This window comes from Myodes glareolus, chromosome 9 (genome assembly GCF_982192425.1).
Source record: "Myodes glareolus chromosome 9, mMyoGla1.1, whole genome shotgun sequence".
Classification (NCBI taxonomy): Eukaryota; Metazoa; Chordata; class Mammalia; order Rodentia; family Cricetidae; genus Myodes; species Myodes glareolus.
The window spans coordinates 93192855-93220586 of record NC_142034.1 but is presented as its reverse complement, the minus strand read 5'-3'; the positions used below and the strand labels follow the sequence as shown (position 1 = coordinate 93220586).

At 53.3% G+C, this 27732-nt stretch overlaps 2 protein-coding genes across 5 annotated transcripts; one reads left to right on the top strand and one right to left on the bottom strand.

The window, feature by feature from the left end:
• Positions 1 to 3490: 3490 nt before the first annotated feature.
• On the top strand, positions 3491 to 15984 carry Rhbdf1 (rhomboid 5 homolog 1). 4 transcript variants are annotated; one of them, XM_085694826.2, is made up of 19 exons: positions 3491 to 3626; positions 9579 to 9718; positions 9788 to 9918; positions 10148 to 10252; positions 10719 to 10932; positions 11226 to 11435; positions 11517 to 11639; positions 11712 to 11869; positions 12321 to 12578; positions 12665 to 12776; positions 12880 to 12954; positions 13039 to 13200; positions 13787 to 13887; positions 14012 to 14075; positions 14411 to 14505; positions 14700 to 14775; positions 14844 to 14944; positions 15050 to 15203; positions 15347 to 15984. In XM_085694826.2, exons 2-19 carry the CDS (start codon positions 9602 to 9604, stop codon positions 15764 to 15766), a joined length of 2676 nt encoding a protein of 891 aa, XP_085550952.1. In that variant the 5' UTR covers positions 3491 to 3626; positions 9579 to 9601; the 3' UTR covers positions 15767 to 15984. The 4 variants fall into 4 exon arrangements, with proteins under 4 accessions (XP_085550952.1, XP_085550954.1, XP_087766846.1 ...); XM_085694828.2 differs by having other exon boundaries at positions 14844 to 14894; positions 15347 to 15733; XM_085694827.2 differs by lacking the exon at positions 3491 to 3626 and adding an exon at positions 6507 to 6525.
• An 870-nt stretch (positions 15985 to 16854) lies between these two features.
• On the bottom strand, positions 16855 to 20261 carry Snrnp25 (small nuclear ribonucleoprotein U11/U12 subunit 25). Its single transcript, XM_048436058.3, has 5 exons — positions 20042 to 20261; positions 18939 to 19029; positions 18293 to 18398; positions 17439 to 17513; positions 16855 to 17147 (listed from the first exon to the last, which is right to left on the bottom strand). Exons 1-5 carry the CDS (start codon positions 20081 to 20083, stop codon positions 17090 to 17092), a joined length of 372 nt encoding a protein of 123 aa, XP_048292015.1. The 5' UTR covers positions 20084 to 20261; the 3' UTR covers positions 16855 to 17089.
• Between the last annotated feature and the right edge of the window lie 7471 nt (positions 20262 to 27732).

The following is a 27732-nucleotide window of genomic DNA, read 5'->3' as shown; positions in this document are numbered from 1 at the left end:
CGTGGCAGCCCCCACACTCAGCAGTAGTCTGAGGTATAGCCATTCTAAGGATAGTCTGGCTCTGTTTCTTGGCAGACACAATCTTACCTCCCCATTCACATTCTGCCCCTGCCTTGTCAAAAACCCATTCACATTCTGCTTGCTTGTCAGAACTGTCTGATTTCTTTGACCCTGGCATGGTAGAGCAACTAACTGGGTGTGGAATAGGAGATGCTAGACAGCACAGAGGGACAGGTCATACGTTTGTGACCCTTAGGTGAACAAGGAACTTAGCTCAGCCCAAGGCTAGGCTATTCATCAGGATTCTGGTCCCCAACTGCTTTTCCCTAGCTCAGGCTGGGGCTCAGCCATCCCCTCTCACGGGCCTCAACCAGGACTTCCTGGGGAGGGAGGGGCAGCCTCTCTGCCTGCCTGCTGCCTGCTGGAAGTCATCCAGCTGTTTGTGGCACTCTGTGCTGTTTCCGGGGGTGGGGTAGGGGCAATATGTTGTAAATTTGAACTAATGAGATTGCCCTGGATGTAGCTCCCACCCCCTTCCTCCTTATCCCCTACAGCCATTCTGTCCAAACAATGACTCTCCCTTCCTGTGGGAATAATGCCCCTTCCCAATCTAGGAGGAAAACTGAGACCCTAGCTGGGTTCTTGTTCCCTGATAAGGGCAGGAAGAGGGCATTGTGAAGCCTCCTAGAGAGCTAGCTCATCCCCCCCCCCCCACCTTTGTGTGAATGACAAGCTTCTCTGGTGGGCAGTCTGACTTCTGCCCCAGGAGGAGATGGGGGTGGTTGCCAGCATCCTATTCTCCAGATGTTCTGGCCTGAGTGTGGGATTGCGCAAGGTCTGCCCCCTCCTCCCCACTTCCTGGTTTGTGGTGTGAAGCTCCCACCACAGGCTGGAAGTGTAGGGTTGGGCTTCCCTGCTGTGTTTTGCCAGCAGACTGGCCAGGAGTAGGAGAATGTCCAAGAGGAAGGAGCTGGGGAACTCTTCTGCTCCCAGTGTAACTTACTGCTGGTTGGTGGCAAAGATGCCATTGGGAAATTTTTTGAAAGGTGTCAAGGCTGGAGTTGACCATGGCATGAGCTGTTTTGATCCCCCACAGGTTGTGGGGAGGTTGGAGCTGCTTGTAGCAGTGGTGGTGTGGGCGGCCAGTCCTTGCTAGCTCTATAGGCTACAGATGCCAGGCTTCAGTGTCACTGTCTCAGGGGCCCAGCACACTGGCTTCGTCTCTTTCTCACATGGATAAAGTAGGAGCTGGGTTGGAGCCAGCTGGCTCTTCGTTTGGAAACTCGCATCCTTCCAGCAGCGTCTCAGCAGAGTGACTGCTGACATCCTGACAGGCCCCAGTGACTCTCTCTAATGGGGGGGGGGAGCAGAGCCTTGAGGAATCCTTGGGCAGAGGGCAGACATTAGGCAGGCCAAGGGGAGGTATGCTGTCAAGGCTGCTAGGCTCTTGGCCCAGGAGCTTATAGGACCCCCTTGCCAAGTCCAGGACTATGGGGAGGGGGTTGCCTCAGAAATAGCTGAGGGCTTCAAGCCTTTGGCTAGCTAGGCCTTCTCCCCAAATTGCCAGGGTCTTGCAATTTGTAGGGTTCATTCCTACATCCTCTCTTCATGTTGGGCCTGGAAGCTAAGCTGAAGGTCCAAGAAGCAGTTGTTGGGAGTCCTCTGACTGCTCAGGGATCCACACAGGTGCTGGGGAGAGTACTATACAAGATCTGGAGGCCGTGTCCACCCTGACCACCTGCTCACCAGCTCCCAGAGTGTTCAGGAGTTGCGGCCGACTTCCTGTTCTGCACAGTCCGTGAAAGTATGAGAGAAGCCAGGGGCTGGGATTTCAAGTTCTGGGCTCTTGCACCCAAAGCAGGGTCAATAAGGCAGGCAGGAGGTAGTGGGATTGGAGAGATTGGATACAGGCCTGACATAGGTCCACACTCCTCCGCTCACACCGTCCTCATGCCCTTACTCAGGAGGCCAGGGTGGGCTGTGTCTGGAAAAGCCTAAGGTTCCCCGTGTGTTGAGGTGGGCATTCGTCTGCAGGGATCATGCTCTTGGGAACAGCACCTGTGTAAGTGGACGGAGATTGCAGGGTTTGCAAGAGGCTCCCCTGGAGCGTGGGAACTGCAAGGTCCCTGGGGCAATGAATCCTGGAAAGCCGTTTTTCTGTCACCGCATGCAGGCAGCCTTCTCTGTGGAATGGCAGCATTGTCGGTCGACGGCTGGAGAGATAGATGCTCAGCCGTTAAGAGAGCTTGCTGCGAGTTTGATTCCCAGCCCCTGTACATCGGGCAGCTCACAACTGTAACTATGGTTCCAGGGGGAGCTGGTGCCCCTTCTGGCATCTGTAGGCACCTGCAACTACACACACAGAGATATAAATAAACAGAATATATATATGTAAAAGGATGACTGACTCTTGGAGCTGGGTGTGTCTTTACTGTGGATCTCCTGTAGGACTTTTTGCATATGGGAATAGGTTTCTAGGTCTCAACATAGGTCTAGGCGGACCCCTGAAGCATCCATGACAGGAGGAGGAACCTACAGATACTAGCTGCCCAGCTGTGGCCAGTTCCTGATTGTCTGGAAAGGACACCATCCAAGCTAGCCCAGTCTGGGCATCCAGACCCTGCTTATTCCTAGCAGGGGCCAAGAATGCTAGGTATGGAGACTGTCCCATCTCTGGTCTGGCATGTGTGGGCTACAGGAGTCCAGAACCCTGCATCAGGACGGCTTCCTCCTTCAGCCTGTGGCCTCAGCTGAGGATAAAGGAGCATTTTGTGTCCAATTTACAGAGAAACGAGCTTCTACTCCAGAGCTGATGGTTGGGCGCTGAGGCAGAGGGAAGAGGAGGGTGTGCAGAATGCTGCTGTCACTCTACACAATGGCTTAAGGGGTGGCAGGTGCAGTCTGGCCCTTGTACCTGCTGGGAAAGAAGTAGGGGAAGGGGTAATTGCTGGGCTGGGGTAATTGCTGAGCTAGGGTTCCCATGACACAGTGTATCAGGGTAGGAGTGTTATTGTGTACATGTGTAAATGCGTTAGGGTGAGAGTATGAGCCTATCATGAAAGTACATTTGAAGTGCACGTGTGCGCATGTATCTGTGTAAACAGGCGTGTTAGGGGTTGAGTGCATGAGTGTTTACTAGGAAGGATCAGGAGGGTGTGCATGAGGGAAGTGTGGGTTTCCGGACGAGCCTCAGTGATTTACCAGTGAGTGCTTTCCAAAGGGGCGTTCAATCTTTAGGTGCTTCCCACCCTCCCTTGCTCTGGAGCTCTCCTGCCTCCCTCCCCAGGTACAGGGGCAGCACAAGGGGAAGGCGAGCCCAGGACCAACGCTGACCACCGGCGAGCTCGACTCCCAGCCACAGGTGTCTCTACGGGACGCCTGGTAGAGCGCAGCCGGCGGTCTTCCCGGAGGAGGTGCCCGGGGCGGGCGGCGCGCATTCCTCAGCCCTGAGTCAGGCGGCCGCCCCTCTACCGGGCCCGCCCCCGGCGCGCACGCCCCTCGGCCCGTGGCATTCCCAGGCGGACGGGCCGGGCCAGCGCGCGGGCGGCGCAGGCAGGGACTAGGCGCGGGCGCCCTCCCGGCCGGCGGCGGCAGCCGGTGCAGACCCCTCTGAGGACCCTGCGGCGGTGAGTGGCGGCCGGGCTTTCGGCGCGGGGCTCAGGGCGGGCGGGTGCGGGGCTTGTGTTCTGGCGCAAGTGTCAGCCGATCGCTGCCAGACGGTGCGCGGAGTTTGCCGAGCGCCCGCGGAGGCGGCGCGGCCCGGATTCCAGCCCGGCGCCCCACAGAAATAGCCCGTGGTCGGATCGGCGCGGCCTGGCGGGCGGGGCAGACGAACACCGGCCCCGCCGGGTCGTCGGGACCGGGGGTCCTCGGTCCGCAGCCGCCCGAAGCGAGCGGCGCCTCGGCTGCCAGCCCCTCCCCCATGACCTCCTTGCCCCCGACCCCACTAAGGGTGGCATCTGAAAACTCTGCGCAGAGCGCGCGACTTCGGGCCACCCGGTCCGCGTCCTCCCGGCTCATGGGAGTAACAGCAGCTGCTGCAGACTGGGGAGCTCGGCTGGGCCTGCTCGGCCCGTTCCACCCCGGTTCACATCAACAAACCCGGGAACTGCCTCCAAAGACAGCTCCTGCCCTGTACAGTGACCCCGAGGGCCACAGTCGGGTTCTTGAAGTAGGCCTGGGTGCGGTGGGGTGACCGCGGACCCTAGGTGCTCAGGGATAGGCGAGAGGGCCTGTCTGTCCTGCTGGGAGCATGCTTGAAGAGCTGGGTGGAGAATGGACAGGGGACTCCCCCTAGACTTTCTTTCCGCTCAGTTTGTCCCGATCAGAGTTCCTGCTCCGTGTGCCTCTCGGGGTAGCGTGTCTGTCTGCGTGGGCGGGGCCTGGATCTGGAGGCCCCCAGCTCTATCCTGGGACAGCCCCCCCTCCCCACTTCCTGTTGAAGCTGGGAGAAGATTCTAGGATGAAACTGGCTTTTCAGGTTTAGACCAGCTAGAAGCCGGGGCAGTCCCAAGCTAGGTGCTCCCCACCTCCACGGGCGAGCCTCAGCCCCTTGCCCCCGCCCTTAAGCCTGGAGGATGCTGGGGAACTCAGCAGCTGGCCGGTTCTCAAGAGGCTCCAGAGGCTGAGTCGTCTGCTACCAGGTCATTCTGGGCGTGCTGGGTTCTTTGCTTAGAGATCTGCTAAGAGGCTAAGTGTGTGGGATAGGCCTAGATAGACTAAAGGTACAGGTTTTCGCACCCTCCACAGACCTCCAGGCAGCCTCCTTGGCTGGCCAGCTCCTCTGCAGGAGCCCTACTGGGAAGTCTGCTTGGGTGAGCCTACCTTGATTCCCTTGGGGAGGTGGTCTAGTGGCACTGGTCTTGGTCTCCAGTTAAAGGACCGTCGGTGCCCTTCCCTCCAAATTCCCTGGCCCCATCCATCCCTCTAAGCTCTCGGCTGTACTCAGGTTACCCCCCTCCTGGACGTGAAGCCCTCCCTCATCTCAGTCAGGATCAGATTCTTTGCCTTCTGACCATTTTTTTTTTTAGTTTGTTATGTTTAGGGGTGACTCCTTCCCTCGCCTGAGGATGGGGGTTCACCCAGAGAGTCACAGCAGCCTCCCTCAGCCTCAGATGCTCTGTAGCGGCTGGATCCCTCCCAGTTCCCTGGCAGACCTGGCCGAGGTGCTGAACTCCCTCGAGGCCCCGTGACCTCAGGCTGTGAATGGCCCCTGCGAGTTAATCTGTAAAATGGACATTAGTGACTCCTTCCCGCCATAGGTTAAGCTGTCAACAGGGTTAGTTAGGATTGGCTCTGAGGCAGGCGTCCTAGACTTTTGATGAATGAAGCTGTTGTTGCAGACTCAGTTTACCCCTGTGAAGCCTCTCCAGTCTTGTCCTGCTTTCTGTGGTTCCTGGGAGGGGTTTCTGAGTTGTAGGATATGGGAGTCAGTCAAAGCAATTCTGGAGAACTCTGTGCCTCCTCCCTCCATTCAGAGACTCAACTGGACTGCAGATTGGGACCAGAAGTGTCCATCCTAGTGATCACTAATCCAGAGTCTAGTTTTCAGCTAACTTTTGACTCCAAGCCCCTTTATGACTGGGTGACTTGGTCAGGGCCCCTTTCCCCTCTGAGCACCAACTGAATTAGGGATTTTGGCTGGCCATCGGAGACCCCTGGACTGTGTGTGCTTTTGAGCCATGGCTGGTGCCTCTCCCCAAGGATGGCCTCTTTTCTCTTGTGTGCTCCACCACCCCTTGCTCCCTTGTGCCCCAGGGCTTCCTGCATCCCTAGGATCAGGAGCTTCCCACAGACTGTCTGCAGAGGAGAGAACACCTTGTTCTGTGGCCCGCTGTGTATGCGTCTCTGAGATGATGGCAGGTGATGGGGATGGAACAAAATCTAGTATGTTCTGGAGGTGAGGGAGGGCACTGTAAAGGCCTGCCCTGCCGCATCCTGAGCCAGGTTTCCCCTACATGAAAATGGAGAAGCCAGCGTGGAGGTCACAGTCTCCTTAGGGTTCACAAAGGGCCCAGCAAACACACGATGTGGGCGAGGGGAGTCACAGTGGTGAGTGATTGGACCAGCATAGAGGCTGTTGAAAGCTGTGATCACTAGGATGGACATTTCTGGTCCCAATCTGCAGTCCAGTTGAGTCTCTGAATGGAGGGAGAAGGCACAGAGTTCCCCAGAATTGCTCTGACTGACTCCCGATATCCTACAACTCAGAAACCCTCTCCCAGTTTGAGGCTGGGTATTAGATTAGAGAGAGGACAGGTTTCAGGTGGGATGCTGGAGTGAGAGGCAGCCGTAGCCCACATCGAGGATGCAGTTTCACGCCAGCCATGGGGTCGTATGTCTTGAGTGTCTGTGTGTCTACCTTTATGGGACGCATCTTCAGGTCCCTCTCCCATCTCTAGCTCCCACCTGCAGCTTTGCTATCTTGTTTTTTTGTTTGTTTGTTTGGTACAGGGTTTTACCATGTAACCTGGACTGGCCTCAAACTCAGAATCTTCCTTCCTGAGCTGAGTGCTGGGATTACAGGTGTGTACCGCCATCATACCCGGCTCCACCTCAGCTCTGGCTGCCTTCTTCCGACTCAGGCAACCACCCCTTCTGTCGATTCAGCTGCCACTTATTGAGCACCTACTGTGTGCCAGGCACTTTTGCCACCCCTTTTCGGATGAGAGAACGGAGGCTTGCCAGGTGTGGTGGTGAGCATCTGTACTCTCAGCACGTAGGAGGTGGAGGCAGGAGGATTAGTTCAAGGCATTCCTCTAACTACAGAGGGAATCTGAGGCCAGCATGGGCTATATGAGACCCTGTCTCAAAAGCCGGGAACTGAAAGTCTAAGGCATGTTCATGCTTGTCAGCAGTGCGGACAATGGTGTGGGCATAGAGTTCTGGCTCACGTTGCTCTACCTGCCTTCTGGCTTCCTGGCTCTAACTGTACTGATGAACAGGGCTCACCCGCAGGGTCTCCAGTTGTTCCACAGTTAGATAGACCCCTGTCTCCTCCACAGCCTCCCTCCTGCTCTTCACACCGTGTCCACAGGCAATCGGAGTGGATTCGATGCGTGCTGCTTCCTTAGCTCCCTGGTCCACCCTGTCCCTCACCCTGGACTGGCCTCTCGTTCAAGGTGTTTGGAGCCCTGACAAGGCTCTGCTGCCTGACCTGACTTCATCCCACCTCTGACCACTGTGCTTGCTTTCCAACACTTCCCACTTACTCTAGTTCCTTTTTGGGCGGCTCCTTATGCTTCTGGGGTGACTCATGGTGTGTGACCCCAGGCAGTCAGCCTCTCCATGGGCCATGGTTTCCCACTGCACTGGGGCCAGCAGAGGAGAGAGAAAGGAGAGGGAACAAGAGCCCACTGTGTGCCTGGGGAAGATGTAGACACTGAGCCACTGTGGGCCGGCAGTGTGCTGCTCCTTGGCCTGGACTCTTTGTCTGGCCTGGAAAGCCCCTCCCCCAGGCCTTGTGAATCCCACTAGCTTGAGGCCCTGGTAAGAACAGAGCATAGGGTGGGGCAAGTTTGGAACACAGCGCCTGCCCATCCGGGTAGGGTGGGTGTCCTTTCCCCAGACTGCAGGCCTGGAGTTGTGTGTGGCTTCTCTTATGTTTTCCCTCGCTGTAGCGTGGAGGTTTGTAGACGGGGACCCCGGGAGACCCAGATGCTCAGGCAGATTCCCAGAGCTTGCCCACAGCCCTGTTAGCTTATGCTTTTCCCATTCACACTCACCCAGACTGGTTAGCTGCTGTCTCCAGGTCTTGCTGAAGGGTCAGCTCCTTCCAGAGTCCCCACATCCCCACTCAGGAGAGCTGGCACTCTCTGCCTGCGCTCAGGTGAGGCAGCACCAGTGGACAGACAGTCCTGGAGGCCAGCACGAAGCACGTTGCAGGACTTCGATATTGGAGAAAGGAAGGCAAGGACAGGGAGGAGAAGCCATGGCTATTAGTAGCTGTTGGGAATGGCAGCTTGTGTTCCTGAGAAAGGCACCACTTCAGTACCACCTAGAAGTGCCACGCAAAGGTACCCAACTTGTTGGAAAGGCCAGTCCCCAGTACTCAGCCTTCATGATGGTCCTGGGACCACTCTTGACCGTGGTCCTTCCTGGGGCTCCTGAGTGGCAGCGCAGGGTGGACCAGACGCAGCTTGTGTAAGGCATAGGCATCCTCCATCTTGTCTGATACCTGCCCCTTACCCAGTGGGCCTCACAGGACCCAGCCCAGCCTTAGGGGTTCACTGCCTTCCAGGCCATATTTCCCCTGTTTGTACAGTGAGGATGAAGCTTCTCTGTCCTCCAGGTACGGAGAGGGAGAGACCTGAGTTGAAGCAGGTGGGTTACAGAGCCCAGAGCCTGCTTAGGTCTGCAGATAAGAAGGTCTAGAACTTGTGTCTTCTGCCCTCTGAGTCCTGCGTCAGGGAGCCCTTGTCTGCACCCTCAGCCCTGAGTCCTAGTCAGGGATCCCTTATCTGCCTCCTCAGCCTGTTTTCCTCTCCACTTTCCGGACACACGTGAGACCTTCCACTTGGAGCAGGGGCAGGTGTACATCTGCTGTGACTGTCCTTGTAGTGGGGGAAGTAAGAGTTCCACAGAGGTCAAGACTTGCCTGACAGTCTTGAGCAGGCATTGCTGTGCTGATAGCCTCAAACACACAGATATCTGCCTGCTTCTGCTTCCCAAGTGCTAAGATTAAGTGTGTGCAACAGTATGCCTGGCTCAGGTGTGTGTGTGTGTGTGTGTGTGTGTGTGTGTGTATGTATAAAATCAAAGACTGGAAGATGACTTTGTGGATTCATTTTCTGAGCTGTCTGGAGGGCCCACTTGTGTGATAGGTTTAGGGTCTTAGGTGTTCTGGGAGTTTTCCCCTGCCTAGCAATTTCAGTCTTTTTTGGCAGCTGGCGCCACCTCGTGGTCATCTGTCGTGTTTTCTGCTGCTTAGACATGGTCTCGCCATGTAGCCTTGTCTCTTTAGCACTGGGATTACCCAACACCAAGTTTTGTCAAGTCTTTTGCACACAGGAGTCTGGTGTCCTGGTTGCTTTGAAGCCCGAGGAAGTCATCTTTGTCTCTGAATGTGGGGAGTCTTCTGTGTAATTGATCACAAACCCCGCAGTGTGGGAAGCGGAGGTCATAGTGGTTAAGATGGCCTGGGACGGATGGTTAGCGCTCTGCTGCTCCTGTATGTGTCCAGCTGCACACTCTCTGCGTATTCACTGCTGCTTCCAGCTGCCAGGGAGTCCTCCTTACTCCCTGACAAGCTCCTGCAATTTGCTTTCTGCCCAGCCCACCGCCATTTCCTTATTTATAGGGCTGTTGTTACCCATGCTTTAAGTTCAAGAGGGTGAGAACCCTCTACCAGCATATACCAAGCATCGTGTCTCGCTCATAGTAGGTGCATGCAGTGTTGCTCCTTGGGTTCCTACTATCGGGGGACCTGCTGTGATGAGATCAGGCACAGAGCATGCCAGCATATAGCAGGAGCTGTGAGCACCTCTGCTGGGCTTGTACTGCTTCTTCTAGGTTTGGGTCCACAGTGTCTGTCCTTGGAGACTTGTCAGGGTTGTCACTCAACAAAACCCCTCCCCCAGGCCTGCCCCCTGCATCTGGAACCATGAGCGAGGCCCGAAGAGACAGTACTAGCAGTCTGCAGCGCAAGAAGCCTCCATGGCTTAAGCTGGACATCCCAGCCGTGGCGCCCCCAGCAGCAGAAGATCCCAGCTTTCTGCAGGTAGGTTCTGGCCTGCAAGGGCTTTGGGAATTCCCTGGCCAGGCTCCTCACCAGGACTTTGTCATCTAGCCCCTGCGGCGGCAGGCTTTCTTGCGGAGTGTGAGTATGCCAGCCGAGACAGCCCGTGTCCCATCGCCCCACCATGAGCCCCGGCGGCTGGTGTTACAACGTCAGACATCCATCACGCAGACCATCCGCAGGTACCACACCATCCTGGCTGGTCCACAGGGCGGGGGTCTAGAGGTAGGCATACAGGATCCCCTTAGGTACTGGGGATGGGAATGGGGCAAAGGTCCCTTCTCTCTCAGCTTTCTCCTCCATTTTAATCCCAGCCATGCTTCATCATCCTCCTGTTCTGGGGGCTATGGCGGGCACTCCATCTGCCTCTCTGTTCCCTTCTCCCCACCCTAATGCCCTGGCTCCTCACAGCCGACAGGTACGCTTTGGGCGTGTCCACACTCTGCCTCTCCTGGGGTCCCGGGCTGCTTGCAAGGCCCTCCCCCAGCGCCAGTCTCTCTCTTGGTCCTTGCTCAGGTACCTCAGGCAGGTCTTGAGTGTGCTGGTGTTTTTTGGCATGTGCATGTTATGTAGCCTCTTGGGGCTGTTGGGGCGCTTGACTTGATAGTCCCTGGCTGCTGATGGCAGGAGCTGGCTGTGTATATTTGCGTGTCCAGAGACCATGGCCACCCTACAGCTCCTGCTGCTGAGTTATGTAGTGCCCTGGGGTGGCGCTGGCTGCCTGAGGCCAAGGTCTCTCTCTGGACTCAGGGTTGGGTAAGGGCCTATGGGAACCTTCTGCTGACAGGCATGAAGAATGTTGTAGTGGGAATTGGGGTGGCCAGAGTTGGAACTCCCATGTCCTTATAATTAGATATTGCCAACTAGACCCTGTCCTTGGAGTGACTGGAGGCCTGCCTAGGGGGTTGGCCTTTGAGGTTTGCTGACTGGTGTAGGGGGACAGGATCCATGGCTTCCCCTTGCTGAGTCCTTCCTATGCCAGGGGGACAGCAGACTGGTTCGGAGTGAGCAAGGACAGCGACAGCACCCAGAAGTGGCAGCGCAAGAGCATCCGTCACTGCAGCCAGCGGTATGGGAAGCTAAAACCGCAGGTCATTCGGGAGCTGGACCTGCCCAGCCAGGACAATGTGTCGCTGACCAGCACTGAGACGCCGCCGCCGCTCTATGTGGGGCCGTGCCAGCTGGGCATGCAGAAGGTGGGCTGCCGCCTCCTATTGGCTCCTCATTCTGCTCCTCTGGCTGGTGGGGAACGGCTGGGAGAGAGTATTCCTCCGAGCCTGTGGACTTGGAAAGGCTCCTGAGATACTCCCAGATAAGAGGAAGTGTCCTAAGATTGTACCAGTTTGGATTCTGGATTGCCAATGTCAAGGAGAGAGGGGTCCCTCTAGGTGTCGTGGATGAGAGTGAGGCTTAGTGTGTTGGGAGTATCTATTATCACAGAAGGCTTGCCTGGGTCTGTATACTGATGTAGCGTCTTTGACTCCACCAGATCATAGACCCTCTGGCCCGCGGCCGGGCCTTCCGCATGGCTGACGACACTGCTGATGGCCTGAGCGCCCCCCACACCCCAGTCACACCAGGTGCTGCCTCCCTCTGCTCCTTCTCCAGCTCCCGCTCAGGTTTCAATCGACTCCCTCGGCGGCGCAAACGAGAATCAGTGGCCAAGATGAGCTTCCGGGCCGCTGCAGCATTGGTGAAGGCAAGTGTCGGGCATGGATGGAGGTGTGGGAGCTGAGCCCACGTCCACTTCCGGATCCTAAGGTCACCTCCTTGTCCTCAGGGTCGGTCTATTAGGGATGGCACTTTACGAAGGGGACAGCGTCGAAGCTTTACCCCGGCCAGCTTCCTGGAGGAAGACATGGTGGACTTCCCTGATGAACTGGATACGTCTTTCTTTGCCCGGGTAAGAAGAGCCTGGGGTGTCGCCCCAGCTCCTCTGTCTCTGGGTCCACCCTGACCTCACATATTTGCTCAGGAAGGTGTCCTCCATGAGGAGCTGTCCACATACCCAGATGAGGTGTTTGAGTCCCCGTCAGAGGCAGCGCTCAAGGACTGGGAGAAAGCTCCAGAGCAGGCTGACCTCACCGGCGGGGCCCTGGACCGCAGCGAGCTTGAACGAAGCCACTTGATGCTGTGAGTACCGGCAGTGCGGGAGGGGCTCAGAGGGAGCGTCTGCCTCATTGGGAGTAGCTGGGCCCTTGGGTGCGATGCTGCCGTAGTCATAGCTCGGACTGACTAGAGAACTGGGAATATGGCCTGACCACCGTGGGTATGAGGACCCAGGGGAGGCTCATCCCTGGACTTTGATGCCTAGGTACAGAAATTCCAGAGCCCAGGGGCTAGAGTCTAGATGGGAGGAAGACCATGGTCTAGTCAACACTGTTGAGATATAGAGCGTCAGTCTTGGCTCCCTGTTCCCTCCCTGCCAAGCCGTTGGACATGTTGTAAAGAGGAGAAGGAAGAGGGATGGCTAGTTGGTGCCTCCACCCCTGGGAGGGCAGCAGAGACACCGAGCAGTGCTCTGGTTGTGCCCGAGGGAAGGCAGTTGTAGGTTCTAGGCAGGAAATGAATATGCTTCCTTCAGGCCCCTGGAGCGAGGCTGGCGGAAGCAGAAGGAGGGTAGCTCGTTAGCCCCGCAGCCCAAGGTGCGGCTTCGCCAGGAGGTGGTCAGCGCGGCTGGACCCAGGAGGGGTCAGCGCATCGCTGTACCAGTACGCAAGCTCTTTGCCCGGGAAAAGCGGCCCTATGGTTTGGGAATGGTGGGAAGGCTCACCAACCGCACCTACCGGAAACGTATTGACAGCTATGTCAAGCGGCAGATCGAGGACATGGATGATCACAGGTAGGTTGTGTTGGAATAGAGGCTGGGCTAGGATTAGGAATCCAAGTCACGGATGCTCGCTCCTGATAGATACCCCTGTCTCACAGGCCCTTCTTCACTTACTGGCTCACCTTTGTGCACTCACTGGTCACCATTCTGGCTGTGTGCATCTACGGTATTGCGCCTGTAGGCTTCTCGCAGCATGAGACAGTAGACTCGGTGAGCCCAGCAACTCTTCCTGCACCCAGATAACTGGAGTCCAGGCTCTGTGGGAGGATGAAGCCCTCCAGATTTGATTTTGATCTCCCTCCCTACCTTCCAGGTACTAAGGAAGCGGGGCGTCTATGAGAATGTCAAATACGTTCAGCAGGAGAACTTCTGGATCGGCCCCAGCTCGGTGAGGACAGGGCTGGAGGTGGAGCTTGGGGTTGGCCCATCAGTGCTGGGCCCGAGGCCACAGCTGCTGTCTCCCCCTTCACAGGAGGCCCTCATTCACCTGGGGGCCAAGTTTTCACCCTGCATGCGCCAGGACCCACAAGTGCACAGCTTCATCCTTGCTGCCCGGGAGCGTGAGAAGCACTCAGCTTGCTGTGTACGCAATGACCGCTCTGGCTGCGTGCAGACTTCGAAGGAGGAGTGCTCGGTGGGTGTCTTAGCTCATGCTCTGTCTGAGCTGCCTATTCTTATTTCAGATTTAGGCCTCACAACATTCTTTACTCTGGCTTTTGGCAGCGTGTGGTACCTCACTAGGCCCCTCTCATCCTTGCTCGTCACACTTAGTTCCTGTAGAAGATAGCCATTTGATTTTAACTTGGTCTTGGTTTGGGCCTGCTCTTTCAGCACCTCTGTGCCTTATATCTTAAGTGAATGTTGCCTTATTTGATGGTGCATGCCTGTAAGCATAGCAGTAAGAGGTTGGTTAAATTCCAGGCCAGCCTGGGCTACGCTCCATGATCTCAAAAGCAAACAAGAAAAATGTAAGACTCGTCCAGATTTTGGCACCATAGCTGATGTCATTTCCCTACTTTAGGACAGAGGCTGTCTCTTGTGCCCCTACTACGCCGTTGGGCACCTTTTAACCCCCGCCATGTGTCTGGGGCTTTAACCTAAGCTGTGTGGAGGCAGGAGGCACTCATGAGCCTTGTCTTTGATTCCTGACTGAGCCAGCACATTGCTCTGAGCTGAGCAGTGCATGGGATCTGACTAGGGCTGACCCTGTGTCCCCACAGTCTACGCTGGCAGTGTGGGTGAAGTGGCCCACTCATCCCAGTGCTCCAGACCTTGCAGGCAACAAGAGGCAGTTTGGTTCTGTCTGCCACCAGGACCCCAGGTGAGCACTATTACCTTCTGAAAATACCTTTGGCTGTGTCTGAGGGGTATAGAGGATTCCTAGTTTGGGGCAGGAGGGAGACATTGCCATGGGACAAAGGTTCTAACCGTGTGGGCTCATGCAGGGTGTGTGATGAGCCTTCCTCTGAGGATCCTCATGAGTGGCCAGAAGATATCACCAAGTGGCCGGTGAGCTGGGTCTCTGGCTTGCTTGTCGAAAGGGGGAGGTGGCTGCACCCTGCCATTAATGGTGCTGCAGACTCTCATTGTTGGATCTCCCACATCTTTGCACTGCCCTAGCTTTTGCCTTGCCTGGCCTACAAGGAGTCAGGGCCAGAGAACGGGGTGGAGACTTGAGAGGTCAAAGTGGCATTAATCTAGTTTGCAGGCGGCTCAGCTGGGGCTTTGGGTGTTATCTGCCTGGTTTCTATTGGAGTCTTGCTTCTGTCTTGGTCTCCAATAGGCCAAGAGTTGGGTGTGTGTGGAAAACGACCCCAGCCCATTTGTTTTTCTTTCTTACCTAGATCTGCACCAAAAACAGTGCTGGGAACCACACTAACCACCCTCATATGGACTGTGTCATAACAGGCCGGCCCTGCTGCATTGGCACCAAGGGCAGGTGGGTGCGCGCGCGCGCAGCTGGCTTGGGTCAGCCCTCTTCTCCCTCACTAAAGCCTGCAATAATTTCATTCCAGCAACCGGGACTTAAGACTGGGCCAGTGGAGGTGGGTGGGGCTGAAATCTGCCTGGGGTAGATTGGGTAGGTACCCATACATCTATGGGCACCCTCCAAACCCTGGCATGACCCTTTAGGTGTGAAATCACCTCCCGGGAGTACTGTGACTTCATGAGGGGCTACTTCCACGAGGAGGCCACACTCTGCTCGCAGGTAGGCCTTGAGGGCACGCCCCTTTTCTCCCCCCGCCACTGTAGAGGCTGACTGGCCACTTTGCACAGGTGCACTGCATGGACGACGTCTGTGGCCTCCTGCCTTTCCTCAATCCCGAGGTGCCTGACCAGTTCTACCGCCTGTGGCTGTCCCTCTTCCTGCACGCTGGGCAAGTGGGACCGGGGGCTGGGTGGGTGGCCTCATTCCCCAGGAGTGGCGGGCTGGAGGTGAAAGAGAAGCCACCTTCCTGCTGAGTGCCACTCGCTCCCCACAGGATCCTGCATTGTTTGGTATCCGTCTGCTTCCAGATGACAGTCCTGCGGGACCTGGAGAAGCTGGCAGGCTGGCACCGCATAGCCATCATTTACCTGCTGAGCGGTATCACGGGCAACCTAGCCAGTGCCATCTTCCTGCCATACCGGGCGGAGGTAAGGTGGCTTCCCAGGGTGGGGACCCTCTATGTGTGCCTGTGGCTGTTGTGAACCCATCTATGCTGAGATGAAGTATGTTGAGAGGTGGGCGGGGAGGTGCTGCAGCCCACTAGCTCACAACTTCCGACCCCCAACACCAGGTAGGTCCGGCTGGCTCACAGTTTGGTATCCTGGCCTGCCTCTTCGTGGAGCTGTTCCAGAGCTGGCAGATCCTGGCTCGACCCTGGCGTGCCTTCTTCAAGCTCTTGGCCGTGGTGCTCTTCCTCTTTGCCTTTGGCCTGCTGCCCTGGATCGACAACTTCGCCCACATCTCAGGCTTCATCAGTGGCCTTTTCCTTTCCTTTGCCTTCTTGCCGTACATCAGCTTTGGCAAGTTTGACCTGTACCGCAAGCGCTGCCAGATCATCATCTTCCAGGCGGTCTTCCTGGGCCTGCTGGCCGGCCTGGTGGTACTCTTCTACGTCTACCCGGTGCGCTGTGAGTGGTGCGAGTTTCTCACCTGCATCCCTTTCACCGACAAGTTCTGTGAGAAGTACGAACTGGACGCTCAGCTCCACTGAGGCAGCTGTGGGCACCCCAGGACACCCCAGCCTCCCAGGGCTGAACACATGGTGCTCCCTGAACTCTGACCTCTTGTGCCTTGCCCGCTCCTGTTGAACCCTTATACGGATGGACATTTACTACATGAGTTCCCATGATAACCTTCTAACTAGTCCCCGATGACCACTTCATGTGGCCAATAAATGGACTGGGAGCGTTTTAGCTGCCACTAACTTGACCAGGACTGTTGTCGCCTTTCCTGATTTCTGACTGGGGCTGTGGGGAAGAGGCCACAAAGATCTTGGACATACAATTCCCGTTGTCAGGAGTTCTCAACCTGTGGGTGGCAACCCCTTTGTCAAACCTGTGTCTCCAAAAATATTTATATTATGGTTCATAACAGTAGCAAGATTAATCATCATTATTTTTGTTTTCTGAGACAGGGTTTCTCTGTGCAGCCTGTGCTGGCACTCACTCTGTAGTCAGGCTGGCCTTGAACTCACAGAGATCTGCCTGCCTCTGCCTCCCAAGTGCTGGGATTAAAGGCTCATGCCACCACCACCTGGCCACAAAATTAGTTTTGAAGTAGCAACGAAAATAATTTTATGGTCGGGGGAGTCACAACATGGGGAACTGCATTAAAGGATCACAGCTTTAGGAAGGTTGAGAACCACTGCCCTACGTCAGAGACATCACTGGCTGTCACCTCTCTGTGAATTTTCATAGTGGGCATAGTAGCCAGTGTTGGGACATGAACCCAGGGGAGTGCTGCTGTGTCTCTGCAGTGGGGAGCATATTGTACCCCTGTAGTTCATTCTTCACCACGCTCTTTCCACTGAGCCTGGGAGAAACATGGCTATTGGGAACCTGTAGGTGGAGTCCAGAGGCCTCAACTCCCACTGTCAGCTGCTAGGTCCTACCACAGGCCCTGGGATGCAGGTTCCTGTATGCACTCCCCTCCCCCAGAAACAAAGCTTTCAATTCAGTTTGGGTCACTCCAGGCTGTGAGGGCCATGGCAGAGAGGTGAGCAGTGTGGGTCCAGGGCTTAGGTATGTCTGCCCTCACCACCCTCTGGTATGGGAGTCATCCAATGAAGTGACTTTCTGATTTTTCCAAATACAAAGCAAATAGATTTATTTTGTAGGTCAGGTCCACAACCACGTAGGACCTTCAGGCCAAGTTCACAGGAAAGCGCGGGACAGAGGAACTTTTCGTCTTCTGAGATTCTAGGGCTCATGATGACAGTTCCACCCGGGCAAACTAGGGATGCAGCTACCCCAATACCCTTTTCTGTGAGGACAAGGGGAGGGCGCCATCTTGATGTGATCACTCTGTCCGGGGTTCACTTTTGCCTTAGCTTCTTGATGAAGGAAACCTCATCCCGATTCCGGATGCCATAACTGAAAAAGACAGAAAAGTATAGTGCTTGATCTACAGAAGGGCTAATGATGGATCAGAATACTCAGGTGAAGATGGCCATAGCCTTCTTTCTCCTCCACACCTCGTCTCCTTCATGCAGCCCCAGGCTGCTGTGAGAACAGCAGGGCTGTTTCCCTGTCCTGCATTAAGTGGGAGCCCCCAAGAAAATGTCCACAGGACAGTCGGACCAGCCAGGGACCTTCCCATCATAGCCCTTTGGGGGTGCACAGGCAGTGATGGGCACCTACACTCAGGAGGTGGACAAGACTTACTCTCTGAGCTTCTTCCTGTCCTCTGTGAGTTTCTCCCCAGCTGAGGTCAAATGGTACGTCCGCCACACGTATGACCTGCGGAGAAGGACTTAAGTGATGCACATGCTACCCCCTAGGAGGGTGGGCTGAGCAGCTGGGATGACAGAGGCTTACGGCACACAGCCTGTGGCATCCGGGACAGATACATTCCCCTTCTGGACATTTTCCCTACATGATATGGTGAGCCCAAGGCAGTCGTAGGACGTACTGAACACATCTGGCTAATGAAATAGGTGATATAGGGAGAGAGTCAGAACACAGAAAGTCTGATCCAATACGAGAGGCAGGGCCAACAGCACCTTGGTGAGGAGGGAAGGGGACCATTGACAGGTAAGCCATCTATAACTAGGGAGACATTAAGGGGTCAGGTGTTCCCAGTGAAGATATCCAGCAGTGCGGGAGAGTAAGGTCTGTGAAAAGGTATGTCTAGAAAGGACAACTGGGGGCTGGAGAGATGGCTCAGAGGTTAAGAGCATCGCCTGCTCTTCCAAAGGTCCTGAGTTCAATTCCCAGCAACCACATGGTGGCTCACAACCATCTGTGATGAGGTCTGGTGCCCTCTTCTGACCTGCAGGCATACACACAGACAGAATATTGTATACATAATAAATAAATAAATATTAGAAAGGACACTGGACAGGACCCTCAGGCACAGAACTGCCCAACCTGAAAGCTCGCCTGACACGGGACTGTTGCGGCATCGCTCCTTGGTAGGGGAACCCTGGCGGTATACACAGAGGAGCTGAAACTGCCTCCTTGGAGGGCCCCACGCAATCCCAGGGACGGCACAGGGAAGGCACTGCTGCCTCTCTCACCAGCTGATGTGCTGAATGCCTCCCTCCCGCTCCTGCTTGAGCTGCATGTATCTCTGGATGGCCTTCTTCAGGTCCAGGACCGTGGCATTCTGTACGACGACCACAGCTGCATGAACACATACGGGAGAAGATCCGTGTGGGACGCACATCCAAGGGCCCGGGCAATGGGAGACACCCAGGGCTCTGCTCTGGCTCAACACACCAGGCATGGTCTGAGTTTCTCACAGGCTAGCTCTGCTAGTATCCTGCTGCCCTGAAAGCTCAGGCTTAAAGAGAGAAGGATGGCTGTGGTCTGAATGAGACTGGCCCCCAGGGGCTCAAATATTTGAATGTTCGGTCCTCAGTGGAGCTGGTTGGAAATGATTAGGAAGTGTGGCCTTGTTGGAGGAGGGGTCACTGGGGGTGAGTTTCAAAAGCCCACACCACTGCAGTTAGCTCTGTCTCATGCCTGTGGACCAGGATGTAAGTAAGCTCTCAGCTACTGCTCCAGGACCATACCTGCCTGCTGCCATTCTCCCCGCCATGAAGGTCATGGACTCTAGCCTTCTGGAACTGTGAGCCCTCGCAAAGATTTTCCTCACTAAGTTGTCTCGATCGCAGTGTCTCTTTATGGCAAGAGGAAAGCAGCTACGTCGATGGTACTTACGCATTACCTCTCCATCCATCTTGCACACCCGGACAGTCATTGCCTGGCCATACTCCAGTGCAATCTGAGAGTTGACCTCTTCTAAAGTGACCTGGGAAAGACCAAAGGGAGGGGGAGATACTGACTCTTAACACCCACACAACAAGAGAAACCAAGCTCACGGTGCCCCAGAGTGGTGTCCTGTATTATGAAGGGTCAAGATACGGGGTTCTTGCCTGCTATGCAATAGGGATTTTCTATTAGAAAGTTCCCCAAGGGGGTAAAGGAACAGGCACGGAGATGGAGTTGCACAAGAGAAGAATATTATAATTCTGAGAGCCCTCCATAAAGAGCATCGAGCACTAGGTTGAGTCAGGGCAGGGGTGCAAAATTTACCAGCTACCAAAGGCAGTGATGACAAAATCTTGTTTGTTTATGCTGAGGTAGGGACTCACTATGTTAATTACCCTGGCTGGTCTGGAACTCTAAGTGGGTCAGGCTGGCCTCGAACTCACAGAGATCTGCCTGTTTCCACCTCCCAAGTGCTAGGATTAAAGGCGGGTGCCAACACCGCCTGGTGACAAGAGATGTTTTAATAAAACACTGTGGGAAGCGGGGCAGTGGTGACACACGCCTTTAATCTCAGCACTCGGAGGCAGAGGCAAAAGGATCTCTGTGAATTCGAGGCCAGCCTGGCCTACAAGGGCTAGTTCCAGGACAGGCTCCAAAGCTACAACAAAACCCTGTCTCGAAAAACCAAAAGCATGGAGGGAAGTACAAGTTGAGAAAGCGGTGTAACTCCGTGGTAGCGCACTTGCTTAGCATTCAAAACGCTCCGAGTTTGATGCCCAGTTGTGTGTGCACACAGACGTTAAATTAAAACACCCTTGACGGACAAGGTTAAAAAATACACTAAAGAATTATTATGCCCACGCACATTGACGATTGAGGCAAATGGAAGAGACTGGTCACACTGCTCTTAGTATTTGTTTAATTCTAACTTTTTACGCTGTGAGGGAGTGTTTTGGAGTCCCCTTACCCAACACTTTCGGCTTATGCGCAGAAGCGTCTTTCGCTGGTGGGACCATGGGTGCCCATCTACGCCCCAGAGACCTGTCGCGTACCTGGATCGGAAGGTCGCAGAGCAGCGGGTCTTGCACCACCATGGCGAGACCTTCTTGGAACACGTCCACGGCTTCGGAGTGTGGCAATGCCTCCTCATCATCCTCATCGTCTTCAGGCACTTCCGGCCTATCCGCAGGCTCCGGGTCCTCCAGGGCTGCCAGCTACCGGGAAGCTTTCCCGTCGCTCCTCCAACCCGCCCCTGTTTTCCAGCGCGTGCGCAGTGACTGCTCCACGCCCCCGGCAAAGCAGTTCGGTCATTGGTGCACTGCGCGGCTTCAGTGTCCAATGAGACGTGCGAGACACGGGGTAGGCTGGGAGCGCGCAGGCAGCAGGCGATTGGCCGGATGGGCGGGTCACATGCGTGGGGCGGGGGGCGCGGGAGTTACGTCCAGTCTGTCGGGTCGTCTGTTGTATAATTCAGTCGGGTCCGTAGTGGTCCTGCTGCAGTCAGACTGCTCTTCTGGGCTGGTCATCAGGAGTCCAGCACTGCCATCGCTTCGCCCCAGACACCTGCCCCTAAGCACAACATTGCTCACAATGTGACTCTAGGAGGTGGGTGCCTCCTGCTGCTCGGGGCCAGTCGTCGCTACCCCTGTGTCTTTGCCCCAGCCAGGTCTCAGTCACTCAGGGATTCCTCCTCAGGCTCTGTGCCAAAAAGTGGCCAGAAATCTAGTGAGATGGAGCCGGGCGTGGTGGCGCACACCTTTAGTCCAAGCAGTTGGGAGGCAGAGGCAGGCAGATCTCTCCTTGTCGCTGAGTTCTAGGCCAACCTGGTCTACAGCGCTAGTTCTCAGACAGCCAGGGCTACAACAAGTGAGTAAACCCTGTCTCGAAAAACAAAACAAACAGCCCTTAGTCCTTCCTGCAGGGTGGCAGTGCCAGGCTCTCATTTGCTCACCACCTTCTCTGGTCTCCAGTCTTCGCGGTCTTTCTATTGCCTTTTTACACCAGTCCCTGTAACAACTCTGGCTCTCTCTGGCTCTGGCTCTCTCTGGCTCTCTTTTTCTCAGATCACGTGTGTATGGGTGCTTTGTCCGCCTTTATTTCTACTGTGCATTCTGTGTGTGCAATGCCCACAGAGGTCAGAAGAGGATATCAGATCCCCTAGGGCTGGAGTTATAGCCGGTTATGAACCATCGTGTGAGTCCTGGGAATCGGCTCTGGGTTCCCTGGGAGAGCAGCCTTGGGTCCTAACTGCTGAGCTATCTCCCCTCTTCACATTTTTTTTTTTAAAATGATGATCCCCTTATTTAAAACTTCAGCCCTTACTTCAGCCCTTGCTTGGTGGTGGTGACACATGCCTTTGATTCCAGTACTCGGGAGGCATGGGCATGAGGAGCTCTCTAAGTCTGAGATCAGACCATTGCACAGAGCAAGTTCCAGGATAGCCAGGGCTATGCAGAGAAAACCTGTCTTGAAAAACAACAACAACAACAACAACAACATCTAACAAAAAAGAAACTCCAGCCCTTGTGCCAAGCCTGTTGTACGCCCCTAATCTCAGCCCTTGGAGAGACTGAGGCAGGGGAATCTGTTCAAAGTCCAAAAGGATTGCATAGCAGAGATGAAGAAAGTTTAAAAAAAAACACAAAAAACAAAAAAGGTTATGCGGTGAGACCTTGCCTCAAACCAGACTGAAACCAACCAACCAAACAAACCCTCTTCTATTATAGAGTAATTTGGTCCTAAAGAAGCACAATTTCTTTCTTGTCTTTGATGTTTTCGTTTGAGATATCTCCTCTCAAACCTGTATGAGGTCAACAATCTTGGCTTTGTTAGTTGTGTTAAGTTTTCTATCTTTTCTGTTTATTTATTTATTTTCAATACAGGGTTTCTCTGTGGCTTTGGAGCCTAACCTGGAACTAACTCTTGTAGACCAGACTGGCCTCAAGCTCACAGAGATCCGCCTGCCTCTGCCTCTCAAGTGCTGGGATTAGAGGTATGCACCACCACTGCCCAGCATTGAGTTTTCGTCAGAAAAAACAAACCAGACCTTGAGATGGTGGCTTCTTTTCTTTCCTTGTTTTCCTTTCTCTGACACCATAGTTTTCATGTCCTTCTGTCCTGCCTCATGTCTGTATCTGTATCTCCATATGTCCACATCCACACACATTTGTGAAGCAGAGTTAGTATCTGTTACGAAGTCTTGTAAATATTTATTATTGTATTTACCTTTTGGGACACTACAAGACTAAGCACTAAAGGGGCCCTGACCTACTTTGAGGTAGTGTATTTGTGGTTGTACTGGGATGGTTACATCAGGCAGAATTGCAGTCTTGTCTTTGTTTGGAAATCAACATGATGTAAGGGTGGCTATGTATTTGGGTGTCAAGTTGACAAGGGTAAACTTGTAATGATTAATATTGATTGTCAGCTTAACAGGACAGAGAATTGCCTGTGAGACAGGTTTGGTTTATCTGTGAGGTCTTATTTAGATTAGGTCAGCGTTTGGGCATTCCCGTGATGGATTTTCTTAAGCCTGATCCCTTAAGTATTTGGCTGTTCTGGTGTCTGGGTTTTCTTGGTTACACTGGTTGAGATGGGAAGGCTCTCCTGGGATGTGATCCATACCTTCTGGTGGCAGCCTAGATGCTCATATAAAGTGGTCCGTGGGGAAAGATTTTGCTTTTTGCCTGCTTGCTTTTGTGTTTTGTAGTGTGACGGGGCCAGTTTGTTGGGGTTTCTGTCCTGCCCAGTACCCCAACAAGCCAGCAAGTCCCAAGGAAAATCACACGGAGTCTACATCAGGTTATAAACTGATTGGCCCATTAGGTCAGGCTTCTTGTTAACTCTTATAACTTATATTAACCCATTACTCTCATCTATGTTAGCCATAATGGCTCCGTACCTTTCTCAGCTGGGCAAGTTACATGCTGCCTCTTCGGTGGCCTGCACAGGAGTGGCTGAGAGAGAGCTTCTGCTTCCAGAATATTCCCAGTCTCTTTGCTCCACCCCTACTTCCTGTCTGGCTTTCCCGCCTATACTGCCTGCCTGGCCAATCAGCGTTTTATTAAAATATGATTGACAGAATACAGATAATTCTCCCGCACCATTTCCCTCTCTCTTTTTTTTTTTAAACAAAGGAAAATACCCATAATCCATTTGTTGGGAATGTGGGCGTAGTATTTCAGGCTACTTCCTGCTGGTTGGGGGCGCTGATAGTCTTAAGGGGACCTAAAGAAAATTTAGAGTTATAATCAAGTCATGACTGGAGTATCCTGTGAGTCTCGATCATCTCAGGCAGCAGTCTTGGATCAGTTCTGGATGTAGAACTCTGTCATCTGGGCCATCTGTTCCTGTCGATTTCTCAGGTGGCCTCCCTTGGTCAAAGATGATTTTTCTTAACTCTGAATAAATCCATAGCCTCTCATTTTCTGTGGAAACAAAAGCAGAATCTCTTCTCCAAAGTAACATACCTTTTGACTTCAGTTTTGAAGCCAAGGTATTTTCAAAATACCTATCTTGGGTTAGTTCAGCAGCATTTATAAACAACAGTCCTTTAGCAGCTGTTGCTCCTTCCTCAGCAATCAAACAATTCAAAGAGAGCATAATAAGACACAGTATCAAGATTCTCTGTGTATTCTCCATCTTTATTTTAAACTCTATTTCTTTTATTTTTACTTTTACTTTTTGAGACAGGTTCTCTGTATATCTTTGTCCTGGAATAACACTGTAGACCAGGCTGTCCTTGAACTCACAGAGATCCACTGTCTCTGCCTCCCCAGTGCTAGGATTAAAGGTGTATGCTATCACACCTTGAACTCAGAGATGCTTCTGTCTCTGCCTCCCAGGCATTGGGATTAAAGGTGTGTACTACCACACCTTGAGGTCACAGAGGTCAATCCCTACCTCAGTCTCTTGAGGTCACAGAGGTCAATATGCCTCTACCTCCCAGGCATTGGGATTAAAGGTGTGTACCACCACACCCAACTACTCTCTTTCTTTCCTTTTAACTTTAAGAACTTTAACTTTTAGCCTGCATATACACACTGTAAACCATTTAGAGGTTTTCTTCCTCTTTGAATCTCTCTTTACTGTATATTTTTCTTTTTCTGACCATATGAGTCTTTAATTTACTAAGCAATATGGAGAGCTGTGGCTTTGACGGCTAGATCCAGCTCATTCCTTAGCTTTTCAGCCTCAAGGCTGAGGTACCAGCCAGAGCTGTGGTTCACTGCCACAACTCTATGACGTTTCAAGGTCCTTGCTAGCAAGCAAGCTGCAGCATTCTGCTCAAAGACCACACTCAGTCGGACTGCCTGCCTGAAAGAGTCAGAGTTTGCTCTGGCAGGACAGCCCAGATAGCCGGCATTTTGAAACAGCACAGCTTTTCTCCTGCTACAGCTGAAAACTGAAAAGAATGCGTTCAGCTTGTCATCAACAACATTTAAGTGTTTTGTGGCAGGACCTCTTTAAAGAGCTGCAAGGTTTTGCAGCTAAAGCTGAGTCAGGAAGCCTCTCTCAGAAGAGAGCGCTTGCTTGCCTCTAGCAAGCAAAGTAGACCTGAGAAATTGCTGCCACCAAGAAGCCATGCTTTACTCTATTCTTTTCCAAGCTTTCTCAGGCTTTCTGTGGATTCAGTTATCCACGTCTGGGCGCCATATGTAGTGTGAGGGGGCTTGTTGGGGTTTCTGTCCCGCCCGACACCCCAACAAGTCGGCAAGTTCCAAAGAAAATCACACGGAGTCTACATCAGGTTATAAACTGATTGGCCCATTAGGTCAGGCTTCTTGTTAACTCTTATAACTTATATTAACCCATTACTCTCATCTATGTTAGCCATAATGGCTCCGTACCTTTCTCAGCTGGGCAAGTTACATGCTGCCTCTTCGGTGGCCTGCACAGGAGTGGCTGAGAGAGAGCTTCTGCTTCCAGAATATTCCCAGTCTCTTTGCTCCACCCCTACTTCCTGTCTGGCTTTCCCGCCTATACTGCCTGCCTGGCCAATCAGCGTTTTATTAAAATATGATTGACAGAATACAGATAATTCTCCCGCACCAGTGTTTTGTGCATGAGTTCGTCTATTCTGTGACTGTCGCTACTCCAGGGACACTGGGACTCAGCCTTTTCAGCTTCCCATATCGGCTGAAGACAAGTGGTCCTCCAAGAATTCTCCTGGCCTTCAGCATCAGATTAGAACTACTGAGGCATCCAGCCCTGAGGACTGGGCACCTGCTGGGCTCTCAGCCTCTCCAGTGTGCAGGTAGCCATTGCTGGATACCAGGAAGTACTGGGTAACTCCCTTTAATTGTATCAATTCTGCTGGTCCTTTTCCTCTAGAGCCCTGGCTGATACAGATGAATATGCCACCTTTTCTTACACAAAAATTCCATTATGTATTAGGCAATGAACAGTAGAAAAGTAAATAAAACAAAGGAAATGAAGAGATGGTACTGATCCATTTGGCCAACAAATTGAGAGCCCAAATGGCTTTGCTCTTTCTTCTTAGTAGTGAGGTTTCAAGGAGGACCAAACTAACGATGATAATACTAATTCAGAAAAATAATAACAAATGTAGTCCTCGCAGAAGGCCTATAGCAAAACCCCAGAAGATCTATTTTAGTTAGTGCTTCATGTAATATGATTTATTCACTTTTTCCAATCTTCTCCTTCTTATTTTTGAGACAGGGTTTAATTCAGGGCCAGCCTAAGTTGGTCGTGAACTCACTCTGTAGGGGAGAATAAGGTTGCACTTCTGAGCCTCCTGACTAGCTCCTGGGGTTCCAGGCTTGAGTCACCACACCCAGCTCACTATCTTCAGGGTGGCTTCCCCAGCTCTGGTTTCTAACAATCTTGTGTGAGTTTTAAAAACAACTGTGCTTGGGGCTGGAGAGATGGCTCAACAGTTAAGAGTCCTACTGTGCTTGGGGACTGGAGAGATAACTCAGCAGTTAAGAGCCCTACTATGCTTGGGGACTGGAGAGATGGCTCAGCGGTTAAGGGCCCTACTGTGCCCGGGACTGGAGAGATGACTCAGCAGTTAAGAGTCCTACTATGCTTGGGGACTGGAGAGATGGCTCAGCGGTTAAGAGCCCTACTGTGCTTGGGGACTGGAGAGATGGCTCAGCGGTTAAGAACCCTACTGTGCTTGGGGACTGGAGAGATGGCTCAGTGGTTAAGGGCCCTACTGTGCTTGGGAACTGGAGAGATGACTCAGCAGTTAAGAGTCCTACTATGCTTGGGGACTGGAGAGATAACTCAGCGGTTAAGGGCCCTACTGTGCCCGGGACTGGAGAGATGACTCAGCAGTTAAGAGTCCTACTATGCTTGGGGACTGGAGAGATGGCTCAGCGGTTAAGAGCCCTACTGTGCTTGGGGACTGGAGAGATGGCTCAGCGGTTAAGAACCCTACTGTGCTTGGGGACTGGAGAGATGGCTCAGTGGTTAAGGGCCCTACTGTGCCCGGGACTGGAGAGATAACTCAGCGGTTAAGAGCCCTACTGTGCTTGGGGACTGGAGAGATGGCTCAGCGGTTAAGGGCCCTACTGTGCCCGGGACTGGAGAGATGGCTCAGCGGTTAAGAGCCCTGACTGCCCTTCCAGAGAACTCTGGTTTGATTCCCAGCACCCACATGGTGGCTCATAACAGGGACCCAACTTCTTTTGATTGACCTCCAAGGGCACTGGGAACACAAATGCGGCAGAGACAAATGTGCAGGCAAATATCCATACATGTAAAAACAAAAACAAAAAACAAAAACCCCATTAAAATCGAGTGTGGTGGTACACACATTTCATCCCAACACTCAGCAGACAGAGGCAGGTAGATCTCTGTCAGTTTGAGGGTAGCCTGCTTCCAATGAGTTCCAGGACAGCCAGAGGCATATAATAGAGAGATTTTGTCTCAAAAACAAATAAAAATAAAAAGCAAAAACTAAATAAAAATTTACAAAAGTGTCCATTCTCACATGGGCACTTGTGAGGAAGGAGGTAAAGATCTCATGTTTCGAAATTCCTGTTGCCTGTTGTACTGTTTGGTCTTCTTTGTATTTCTGTGAACAATTTTTATCTATCTATCTATCTATCTATCTATCTATCTATCTATCTATCTACCTACCTACCTATCTACCTATGTATTGTTTTTTGAGACAGTGTTTCTCTGTGTAACAGCCCTGGTTGTCCTGGAACTTGCTTTGTAGACCAGGCTGGCCTCCAACTCATGGAGACCTGCCTGCCTCTACCTCGAAGTGCTGGGATTAAAGGCGTGCCCCACCCACTGCCCAGCCTGTTTGTTTTTCTTGACTGACTGAGGTTTTACTTATCTTTAGTACTCACACTCGCTGCCAGTGCTGTGTCTCAGAAAACTTCGAAGGGGAAAAACCTAGAAGGTTTCTGCTCAAGCGCTGCTGGGTCCCACGTCCCTGCTGCCTGTGCTGCTCCTGTGGGGTTCCTGGGAGGACACCGCTTACGCTGTCTGTCCTCAGATGCGTGTCTACCCTCCCTGTTTGGCAATGCTCAGCGTCATGGAGTGAAATCGCATCCCTCCTCACCAGTCTCTGGCGTGCAACAGGTGGCGACAGGCACCTCTCAGCTCCGTGGAGGACAGTAGCTCTGTGATGTGCTTGTGGTTTCAGATGTGGGTGGCCCGTGTCCGCCTGCTGAGACTTATCTCCTGGATCAGGTAAGGGGCTTTGCAGTTCACACAGGGACAGTTGGCAGTAAGTCATCTCCTGGCTGGGGTTGCCTGCAAC

Coding starts and splice junctions, on each gene's coding strand:
- Rhbdf1 (XM_085694826.2), top strand. CDS start 9,602: ATGAGCGAGGCCCGAAGAGACAGTACTAGCAGTCTGCAGCGCAAGAAG. Junction 9,919..10,147: donor ATCACGCAGACCATCCGCAG/GTACCACACCAT, acceptor GGCTCCTCACAG/CCGACAGGTACGCTTTGGGC. Junction 12,777..12,879: donor AGCATGAGACAGTAGACTCG/GTGAGCCCAGCA, acceptor CCTACCTTCCAG/GTACTAAGGAAGCGGGGCGT.
- Snrnp25 (XM_048436058.3), bottom strand. CDS start 20,083: ATGGTGGTGCAAGACCCGCTGCTCTGCGACCTTCCGATCCAG. Junction 17,514..18,292: donor GGCATTCAGCACATCAGCTG/GTGAGAGAGGCA, acceptor CCTTCTCCGCAG/GTCATACGTGTGGCGGACGT. Junction 17,148..17,438: donor GACAGGAAGAAGCTCAGAGA/GTAAGTCTTGTC, acceptor TGTCTTTTTCAG/TTATGGCATCCGGAATCGGG.